At 38.4% G+C, this 11,671-nt stretch overlaps 1 protein-coding gene across 1 annotated transcript in view; it reads left to right on the top strand.

Annotated features, from left to right (window-relative positions):
- The first annotated feature begins 6,089 nt into the window (after positions 1–6,089).
- Positions 6,090–11,671, top strand: part of ptpn2a (protein tyrosine phosphatase non-receptor type 2a) — a 6,053-nt gene continuing 471 nt past the window's right edge. The window contains exons 1-9 of the mRNA XM_027023241.2: positions 6,090–6,454; positions 7,415–7,505; positions 7,702–7,802; positions 8,191–8,289; positions 8,404–8,541; positions 9,056–9,265; positions 9,425–9,586; positions 9,975–10,150; positions 10,829–11,671. The exon at positions 10,829–11,671 is cut by the window's right edge and continues 471 nt beyond it. Coding sequence (XP_026879042.2) covers positions 6,401–6,454; positions 7,415–7,505; positions 7,702–7,802; positions 8,191–8,289; positions 8,404–8,541; positions 9,056–9,265; positions 9,425–9,586; positions 9,975–10,150; positions 10,829–11,021 — 1,224 coding nt within the window. The 5' untranslated portion in view covers positions 6,090–6,400 and the 3' untranslated portion in view covers positions 11,022–11,671. The remainder of the gene's footprint in view (positions 6,455–7,414; positions 7,506–7,701; positions 7,803–8,190; positions 8,290–8,403; positions 8,542–9,055; positions 9,266–9,424; positions 9,587–9,974; positions 10,151–10,828) is intronic.

Here is an 11,671-nt window from a genome sequence, read left to right as displayed (position 1 = left end):
TCTTTGCTGTTTAGGAGGGGGGAAAAACCCCATTCAATCAAAGCCCCCCCAATGTGTGCAAATATATATGGGTTTAATTTGCATAATTATTTAGTAGGACCAATGGATAAACCCGTTATCTCATTAGTTAGGCTATGGCAATCACGTGCACTGCTATGACTAACACGTGAACCTTAAACTTTGGGCTAATAAGATCATACAAAGGTTAGCGTAATGTTGTAAACAAAACAGAATGATTATAACACTTTTTGGTTTGTTTCACAGTGGTGATAGAGTGGTTTTTTACTGAACCCTAAAACTACTGTCATAAATTAAACAACGAAAAATATGTACAATTTATAGAATTCTCAGTCTGAGCTTCCTTGCTTCACGCCATAAAGAGATTTAAAATAAGCCTATATAACAAGCGTTACATGAGGGAAAATGATCATGGTATTGTACAAAATCATCTTAAATGCTACAGAAAACTATATTCTAGTACACGTTTGAGCAACAAAAACTGGGTTAACAGAACTTTATTTTATTAATATATGATATACAGCACCTACTATCATTTCAGAAGAATTTGGTAACGATTTATCAATGTACATTTAAAATTTTGGATCATATCCATATAGGTTGTTGGTTGAAGAAATTAATAGTGACAACGATAGCACAATTCAAGCGCGCGCACACACATACACACACACAAAGCATGTATAAATAATGCAGTATGAATATACCCATGGATAGTAACTGCAGTTTCCTGTAGTTAAAGAGAGGTAGTAAAAAGTTCAGAAAAGTAGGCTTACATATGGTTTTCAAAGAAACATGACGTATTGGATAGAGCTATTTCATTCTGTGCAACCAATGCTTCAAACAGAATGCTTTCATTTATTAAAACAAGACATTAACATATACATCTATACATTCCGAGGATAATTGCCTTTTCACGATAGATGTGAACATAAAAAATAGTTCATGAAATGCTGGTAAAATATTTTAGAATACCAGTGCCCTTTAATCCCCTGCAGAAATTGAGCAGCCAGAGTTGTAGGTGCATCAATTTTCTCATTTGTGATAACTGAAGTAACACAAATATGTTCCGCTGCTCGTAGCATTCCTAGTTTTGTCAGACTGAATCTAGAATAATTCAATGCTGTTCCGGAACCGAATTTACAACATCGTTCATACAAAGATATGTGGTTGGATTAGTCATATGCTGACCTTCGTGAAACACGGTCAAGCCTTCAGCGATTTAGCGATTCACGGTCAAGTCATCAGTCCGTTAAACCTGAACGCGTTTGTATGCATGATAATACGGTATTATACTGCTCACCGCAAACCAACGCTCTCTAAGCAAAGACAAAAATACTTTCGTATTTTTTGAAGAGCTGTGTTGACACGCAGATTCTGCTGTACAATTCTTTCATAAATATGTATTAAAACCATACTACGAATTAGTATACTCATTTCATATGGGTTGATTTTGGTTATCTGTTTCTCTGCAATTTCACATAATGCCTAAACAATTCCTCTACCACATAAAAGTAGTATCCCTTGGCTATCAAAGAGTGCAGTTTTTGGAAGTACTGTATCATGTATTCATAAAACCAAGTTAAATCATACTACCTTAGGCAAATTACTATACTCATTTCATATAAGTTGATTTTGGTTAGCTATTTTGCTGAATTAATACAAGTTTGGATCCACCTATGCCAGTCTCTCCTGCATTCTACCAACATTCCACTAGTATGTCAGTTGCCCCACCATGGAAAACAGGACACTGGTCTTGCTATATGCCAGTGCCAGTGAAGCGTAAAGCTCAACTGCACTTCCACCACTGGGGGATTGTACTGAGGCAACCCACAGTGACCGAGTTAGACAGGAAGTGGTCTGCTGAGGCTATGGATGTCCGGAAGGACTGCTTTAGAAAAACTAACTGGGGCACTCTCTGTGAACTCCATGCTAATGACATTGGATATTCTGACAAACTGTATAACAGACTACAGAAACATCTGTGTGGATAATGCAGTGCCATATAAGGCTGCCTGTTGGTTTGCTAACAACAAACACAGGATCAATGGCGACCTGAAGGCCCTGCTGAAGAAGAAGAAGAAGAAGAAGAAGAAGGAGAAGAAGAAGAAGAAGAAGAAGAGGACCTTTAGGGAAGGGAAAGTGGATAGCATGTGGAGTATCCAGAAGGAACTGAAGGTAAGAAATAGAGAGATTAAGGAGGGCTATGGGAAGAAAACAGAAAGAGGTATAGAATAGAACGAGCATGTCAGGCTATAAACTGCCATGCAATCAGCAGGCTCACTGCAGCTGAGGATCCCAGTGCTTTGAAAGACATCTTGATATTTCCACTACCAAAGACCAGACACTCCAAGGAACTGAATGATTTCAGATCTGTAGCAATGACATTACACTTGTAGCAATGTTAATACTTTTAATGAATTGTCAGTTACAGTTGATCAATTTAATTGATTAACAGTGAAAATGTATTAATTTTAATTCATTTATTAATGACTAATAATTCAGTCTCAACTCATGAAAGTTACTGATCAATATGTGATTATTTCTCATCTACCAAACACTATAATACCACTCTTGGCTCACAGACATAATAACCAAGGTATATTTATTGAATATGCAGACATAGGATAAACATGTGCAACAATCATTGACTAAGAAGGTATTAATGACCATGAGTGGCTAGTTCACTAGAATCACTTGATCTTAGTCTAACAACATAAGCCATCTAAGGGGTAGCTCAGTGGTCAAGGTGCTTGACTTGTAATTGGAAGGTTATGGGTTTGAGCCCCGCCAAGCTGCCACTGTTGGGCCCCTGAGTAAGTCCTTTAATGCTCAAGTTGTACTCAGTCATAATTATAAGTTGCTTTGGATAAATGTATCAGCTAAATGCTATATATTTAAAACAAACAATTTGTGATGGATACAGGTAGCTAACTAAGCTAATAAAGAAAAGAATAGAGATAAGCAACCTATGGGAGTAACTAACCGGGCAATCTACTTATCGATCAACAAGACCAACAAATGAAACTTAGTAATCAGCAAATTCATAATGAAAGTATGCCTACCGTCTAACATGAAGATCAGGAGAGAAAGATAGCTGTTGTGAACAGTGAAACGGGGAGCTTATTAGGAGTGATGCTGGTGATGGGAAAGAGTTTACTCATCTAATTTGATTAATAAACACTAAAGTTACTATTGCTACCAAACTGGTAACATGTGAGGGAACTGTTGGTTCTTACGACTCGCTGGCATTCGACTTTGTCAAACCGTCTGGAGAGGCATTCATATGTTCCATTGGATCATCCGTAGAGTGATTGAGGAATTGTCTGTTTAAATTCAGGATGATAGAATTTAAGGTCAGTCTTTCGTTCAACTGCCTAAATAGCAGTGAAAGTTGCTTCCTTTCTTAGAAATTGTCCAATGGCTCTAAGAGAGAGAGTTCGCTGTTCCTTGAAGTCATTCAAGTGACTCTGAGAGTGATGGAATACGATGATGGTGAGGAGACCATGGTTCTTAGACTGAGGAATTGGACCTTCTGAGCTGGCTAAAACATCCACAGACCTTCGCGAGCAGGTCCCTCCAAAGCTGTAGTTTGGGGTTCATTACCAGCAGTACAATGGAACTCCATTTTTAATCAACCCATCTAGGCTAGTTTACTCGACATATGCCAGGGTAAGCAGATTCCGACGAACACAAGCTAACAATAAGAAGCTAGTCGACAATAAACAAAAGAAACAAAAGAAGTGTGGTGTTAAAGTATAGTAAACAGACTAAGGTGGCCTGGATTCGAGTTTCTATGACAGTTTAGCAAGAGGTTATTGACTTGGTTCAGAAGATAAAAAAACAGAGCCTTTGTCTGACCTCCTAGAAGGTGCCCCCCTATTTTCAGGTATATGTTGAGGACAGGGCATGAATATTCAAAAGCTTTCCTTCCTGCAATGGGAGAGAGGGATTTCTCTAGGACATAGGAATACGTAGGATCCACCACGAATCAACTATAAAGGAACTAAAGAAAAACAAAGAAAATCGTACATTAATACCCATTTCTGCCTCCAGGTCTTAGAGTGGAATTTGTAAACAAACCCTGGGAAATGCAGAGCAATCTCTAGAAGTTACAAACTATTAAGTTTAAAATATTGTCTAATTGTCTAATTGGCTAATCTGGTGAACACAAACAGTAAGTAACAATTTGTTTACCACATGCATGAGGTAAGCAACATACAAATGAAGTAATCTGGGTGAATAATGTAAATAATAAGGAACACATAATGAACAGAATGTAATGTGACAACAGATACTTATAAAATAACAGGAGCAAATGTCACAGTTTGGAGATTATATTAAAATAACCATACATTACTGATTGATTATCATTTGACATTATAGAAGATTAAATGGCAAGTTGTTACTTTGTGAATCTGTGGGGTGATAAATGTTGGTTGTCCTGGTAGCGATTTGAGTCTGATGGAATTTATGGCTTTGTTGCTCAACCTCAAAGCACCAGCGAGTACTGGTTCTGGTCTGTGGTTTGGGGGTGAGAAAGAGTCCCTCTTTGACCAGGTCAAAGTTTCATCAGGGGAATAATTTGTAGTCTATCCTTCACTACACACTGCATGAAGTCACTGGAGAGGCTTGTCACCTCAGGACACATCAGCCACATGTGGGGGTTGAAGATACCAAGATCTACCTTCTACACAAACCTACTCACACTGGAGATGACAGGGAGCACTTTGAGATTGATGTTCTTTAGCTTCTCTTGGGCCTTCAGCACCATCCTGCAGCCCCTGATGAGAGAGAAGCTGAGTGCTGTGAACAACTTTTTGGACTGGTGTCAGCACAACCATCTCTAACTAAACACCAGGAAGATAAAAGTGCTTGTGGTGGATGTCTGGCAAATTAGGACTCCACTATCCATGGCAAGAACTTTGAGATGGTGAACACCTACAAGTTACATCTGTGTAACAAGGGTGTATGGGAAGGGGATGTGGACAAGCTGTACAAGAGGGGCCAGAGCCAACTCTACTTCCTGAGGAGGCCGTCATCCTGTGGTGTGAGAGGCCAGCTGCTGAGAACTTTCTATGTTTCTGTGTGGTGTCAGGTGCCTTCTTTTATGTTGCTTTGTGTTTAAAAGAGTCCTTGCTATTCCAGAAAGAAGATAAAAAGTACTACTAAAGTGCTGTACGGTTCTTGAAAGAGATTATAGTAAGAGTATATTAAGAAAAAAGGTGGTTCTTGATTCAACATTCCATGTCTAATAATATCAATATTAAAATGTTACAGTAGAATTTGATAGATACTGTTGATAGCCAAGCACTACCACTCTTTGTGGTAGTGGGATTGTTTTGACATTATGGGAAATTTCCGAGAAATAGATAACCAAAACCAGCCCATATGAAATGAGTATATTAATTCCCTTAAAGGTAGTATGACTTTAACACGGATTTATGAAAGAATTATACAGTAGAATCTGTCCATACATACATGGTGATAGCCAAGGGCTAACACCTTGGTGGTAGTGGAATTGCTTTGCCATTTAATAGAAATTAGGGGAATTTTTGAGAAATGTATAATCATACTGTCTCTAAGCCCCATTAACAATATTAGGACTTTAATATGGATTTTTGAAAAAACGGCACAGTAAAATCTGCCTAAACTTGCAGTGTTGATAGGCAAAAGCTACCACTCTTTGGTGGTAGTGGAATTGTTTTGGCATCATGGGAAAACTCAGATAAATATGTAATCATACATTTTCTGAATGAAATGGGCATTAAACACGATACAATGACTTGAATGTCAATTTCTTTCAAGACTTGAAAGATACAATATTAATTTATTAAAAAAAAAACTGGTACAGTGGAATCTTTTCAAATTTGAACCTGGTGTTAGCAGGTAAACTAGTTCAATCAGATAAACTATATTTTGTACTTAGAAATGCAATAATAGTGCGTGTCAACGCCATAGCTCTTAAAAAAATACGAACGTCTGTTTTTCTTCGCTTAGGGAACGTTAATTTGCGGTGAGCAGCGAAATACCGTAATATCAAGCATATAGACGCATTAGGCTTTAACGCACTGATGACTTGACTGTGAATCTCTAAAGCGCGGATAGTTTAGCCGCAGTCGCGAAACGTCCCCGTGTAAAACTTGTGGACCTGGGGTGGGAGCGTTCAGTTGCCTCATTTTAATTTGAACTACGGAAGTGGTGGACGTATGGGACCTCCAGAACCTTTTTATCCTCTTTGACTGGGACCAGGTAATGTAGCTAGCAATGCGTGGCCCCTTAAACTGGTTTAATCTTGCAGCTATTTCTAAACGGGGAACGCTGAACGCTTTATGCTGGGCAGAATTCGATACTAGCTTTTTGATGACTGACTAACCTGACTGAAATGGACCAGGAGGAGTTCGAGGATTCACCTGGGCAGTGGCAAAATCTTTACAATGTAAGTTAACCGAGATTTTTCAGTGTGGAATTATATGTCATATTAAGTTAGATCCAATTGTCCAGCTAGTCACATAATTAAACAGAATGATAAAGACTAGCTCGGTTAGCTAAGTTAGCTAACCTAGCTAGCATACGGTTAGCCTAGCTGTCAGCTAGATATGCGCATGCGCTTTATACCTAGAAAGGGTTAAGTGCTGCTAGCTGGCTAGGTAATCTTTAATGCCAGATACTGAACTGCCATAATTCCAGTTATATAATTTTGACAGATTGTTTAAGATGCATAAGTGTATTGTGTTCTCCTCAGACATCACGCTGTGTACATTTACCCGTGAAATGTCCAACCAGTGATATCGAATTAGCAAGCTAGGTAGCTACGTTGTCTTGATATGTTACCGCCACTCATCAATTGCGGTGTGAGAGGAGATCATTTTAACAACTTCAGGGAAATGTGAGCATGTTAGGTCAAGTACTATATAAACGCTAGTTAAGTAGTATACAGCAAACTAGCCAGCTGCAGTGGTAATTCTCAGAATGGCTGTTACGGTAGCAGACAGAGCTGCCATAACTAAACCTCACAGGCTTTCTGTGAAACGTGCTTGCATTAATATGATTTCTGAGAACTGACACGGATTTCTTAGGAATTGTGTGACTGACGGGGCTGAGCTGAAGGTCTGCTAGTTCTCGAGAATTAATCTAACGTCAGCGTTGTTGGAGAAATCCTCCGAAGGCCCGTCTTTCGCTTAGAATTATTTTTGATTCACAGCGTTTCTGATTACTGTTAGGAAATTATTTGCTGTCAGATTACGTCAACATGTAAACTTGCTGCCTTAAGTATTTCGGTTGCTAATATACGTGGTGTTTACTTATGCTCAGCAGTAAATATGATTATGTACATAATTACACTTTGGCAACAATTACTGATTGTTTTTTGTTAAATCAATTACATTTGTTTTTCTAGAAAATTAATCATCAGTCGCAAGAGTGTTCTTTCAAAGTGGCAAAGTTTCCTGAAAATCGGAACAGGAACAGATACAGGGATGTCAGCCCATGTAAGCAACATGGAGATGCAAAGTAGTACAATACAGAACTATTAGTCTGTCCATGAATGTGACAGATGGAATGTGTGTGCCGCCTTTGTAAAATTTAATTACAACAGTTATTAAAGATCACTGTCTTTAAATGCATAACTAGCTCTGATTATTATTTCAAGTTTCGATTTTGTTAGTGACACTTAGCTTCTTATAGATGATCACAGTCGGGTGAAATTAGAAAATTCAGAAAATGACTACATCAATGCAAGCCTGGTAACCATGGAGGATGCCCAAAGGAGCTACATACTGACACAGGTATTAGAAAACGTGCTGTATAATTGCACCGTATTTGTAATTGCACAGAGAACCTATTTCTCTAAACATGAACTGTTCCATTGAAATATTTTTCTCTGAAGCAGCTTTAAGTTTATTATGACCCTAATAAATGTATTGCTGCTTGTTGTTGGTGTAACAATAAAATAATGAACTTGAGCCTTCAATCTTTTACTGTAATATGTAAAAATAATTATTACTGTAACATTCCCAGCTCAATAGGACTCCTGGTCTCCAACATGAACAATAAACAAGCACCTCATATCCATGGGATTTTTTTTCTTGCTTATAATGGACTAGTTTTTCCTCTATCTGTTGTTGAAAACAGTGGTATATGTACTTAATGACATGGGATTTCTTTGGCACACAGGGCCCTTTGAGGAATACTTGTGGTCACTTTTGGTTAATGATCTGGGAACAGCGGTCTAAAGCGGTCATCATGCTCAACAGAGTAATAGAGAAAGAATCAGTAAGTCAGTGCTGCTTGCATTATTTTTATGCCTTATTGATCATGTTTCTTGCTTTCCCAAAAGTGAAAGTGGCCACAGTAATCACAAGCCCAATCAGACTTTGTCTTCAACAGGAGAAATGTGCACAGTACTGGCCCTCTAAAGACGAGCGACAGATGAACTTCAGTGACACGGGGTTTGTGGTGACTCTGCTGTCTGAAGACATCAAATCTTATTACACAATAAGAGTGCTGAAGCTTCAGTACACCAAAGTAAGCAGCTCTTATGTGGTACTGTGTACTTTAGCATTGCTGCTGGTAGTAGAGCAACTACTTCAGACCCTCGTTCCTTTTTTAATATCAGTTCCATTTCTCGTAAGAACACTGCTTAATTCTATTTTCATGAAGCTAATATTTCACACTGTTTAGCTGTTTAATAGGATTCTGTGCTGCAAAATCAGTCTAGAGAACTAGCTGGCTGTTAAAAACATGGTGTGGACCATGGAAAGGAAATGTTCAAATGATTGTGGTTTGATATCAAGTAAATGGGTGATTCTGAAAATTCAAATGAACAATACTACATGAATATGCAACTTATTTTTCTCATGTGGATGCATTGATGGCTAATTTTGTCTAGCAACAAGGTCAGTTGGCAGTATTAACTAAATTCCTCCAAACCAATGGAGGAATTACAGTACTACTAGGAGGAACTACAATATTAGAATTGGTTTTATCCATATTCAAAAAATGTTTTTCACTGTAATATAAACACCATTGCTCCATTAAGGCTGAAGAGAGCAGAAACATCTACCACTTTCATTATACCTCTTGGCCGGACTTTGGTGTGCCCGAGTCCCCTGCGTCTTTCCTCGATTTCTTGTTCAAAGTTCGAGAATCCGGCTCGCTGGAGCCTGAAAACGGCCCAGCTGTAGTCCACTGCAGTGCAGGGATTGGACGTTCAGGGACATTCTCATTGGTCGATACCTGCCTTGTCCTGGTAAGACCCTTCCTTTATGTCTACCTTGATTTTTATTGCTTCTGAGTAAGCTGAGTGACTATTTTCTGTAGTGACTATTTTCTTTGTTCTATTACAATCTGTTTTAGTCTTAAACAAGTTTAACTTTAGACAAGAAATTAAGTTTTTGCCATTCTGTAGATGGATAAGAGGAAGGACCCTTCATCTGTGGATATGCAGAAAGTCCTTTTGGGCATGAGGGAATATCGCATGGGTCTGATCCAAACCCCAGACCAGCTTCGTTTCTCTTACATGGCTATCATGGAAGGGGCCAGATGCATCTTGGAGGACTCAGCTCTGCAGGTAGAATAATAGATATCAGCAAATTTGCAAGGACAAACAGTACTCCTTAAATTAAAATAATGAATGATTAATTGAAGTTGTACTGTGATTTTCAGTTGATTTTAATATAACATTTTTACATGCAAAGCCTATCCAAACCTTTTTACATGCTAATATCTGTTTTGTTAGTTCTTATAAAGCTTATTTAAAGGCCTGTACCAATAACATCCTTTTTGAGCTGTAAGTGATTTTTAAACATACTCTGTGGTAAACTCCCACTTCTGATATGATGAGCACAGCACTTCTTGAAAACACTTAACTAGGTTTTTGTTTGGAGGGGACCTGAAGTGGGCCTCCAAGTCAAGTACACCAAGTGCAGTGTTGTTTTATTTGTTGTTCTGTGCTGTAGGAACAGTGGCAGAAACTGTCTAAAGAGGACAAAAAGCCAGAGACTGACCTGGGGTCTGTTCCCGATGACACAGCAAGACCCCCAGATAAACTGAATGGACAGATGGAAGAACGAAGAGAAGGCGATCAGATGGAGGTGCTAAAGGAAGAACAGCAAATGGAGATAAATCCAGAAAGGTAGGTTTCTGTGCTCATGGGCTTTCCGGAGACTTCTGGTTCGATAGTTGGCATTCAGCTTTAGGAATTCTGCCTCTTGCTCATCTACATTTATTTATAAGTGGGGGGGGGGGGGGGGGGGGGGACTCCATTGAACATTGTTGCCTATATAAAGCACTGCATCAAAAAATCAGGACAATCAGTGGTGCACCTCTCAGATAGCAATGTTCAAATGAAGTTGGTTATCCTCACAAATAATCACACATACCATGAGGCTAAGTACTGAAAGGCTTAGCACTGAAATACTTCAAATCCAGATTTAAGTTATTTGTCTATGAATCATGGTAAAGATAAAATGAATTCGTAAAGAGACTCTATGTCTTGATCAACATGTTTTCTGTGAGCACCAAAAAACGTTGCTGCAATTAGCAAAAGTAGTTTCTTAATGCCATTTATATAGTATGTTTGTAGTGATTACTACATTACTATGTATGCAAAACCTTTTAGCTGGAATACAGATATCAAAATCTTTTCTGTCAGGGGTTTTAAACCCATTTTAATTTTTATTTAAAAAAGGCCAAAAGGTTACACACTGAAAAACATAATTATTAGCTTTCCAGGAAATAACCTATTCAATCATACCACAAAAACCACTAAGGCAATTTGACTAAATGTAACAGCAAATCAACCCCCCCCCAGGTTGCGTAAGCGGCATCGTGATGAAAGGATAGCCAACACAGCACAGAAACTTCATCAGATGAAACAGAAGCTGAGTGAAGCAGAGAAGAAGAGGGAGAGCTGGCTCTACTGGAGACCCATTCTCCTAAATGTGGGAGCAGGAGCTGCTCTTGCTCTGGGACTGGTCCTGTGCTGGACTTTTCTCTCCCAATGACACAATGTCACCACACAGACATTTTTCCACTCTGACTTTTTATTTCACTGTGGGATGCAGGTCAAAGTGCTATCTGACAATGATATACTTGGATACTTAGACGTTCCTTGCCTGAGGGGTAATTTTTGCTGCAAAGATTTATAATGGGACAATCTGCTTGATTCCTTGAATGCTTTATTTACAGTAATTACTTTAGTAATTCCACTATTGTTCAAACACTCAACTTTGGGTAAATTAATGTATAGGGTATAGAAATGTGATCAGTTAGGACATTAAGAAAAATGGCTGTTAGTTACAGGAAGGCTTTGTTTCATCAAAATCTGGTTTGGTAAATCACTCCCTGGGCATTGGATAAGTGATATATTTTGGTTTGGCTCACTGGTGGAAGGTATTCCTTTAAGTTTGTCAGAAAGCTAGAACTGGTTTCCGTATAAGATCTTTACATTCACATCTCAGGAGTTTTTAGTAAAAGACACCAAATTTAAATGGTGTGTCAAATCCAAATTTGAAATGATGTATATAGCTAGTAAAGACTTGTGCTGAACAAGAATTTCTTTGTCTGTTTATCTCAATTATGAGATTTCTTGCTAAAGCCAGGCTGGAGGGTGTTTTAGTGTACTTTGTGTGCTTAAATATTTAGCTTGAAAGAA

The sequence above is a fragment of the Electrophorus electricus genome, chromosome 10 (genome assembly GCF_013358815.1).
Source record: "Electrophorus electricus isolate fEleEle1 chromosome 10, fEleEle1.pri, whole genome shotgun sequence".
NCBI classification, from domain to species: Eukaryota; Metazoa; Chordata; class Actinopteri; order Gymnotiformes; family Gymnotidae; genus Electrophorus; species Electrophorus electricus.
This window is presented reverse-complemented; position numbering and strand designations above follow the sequence as displayed.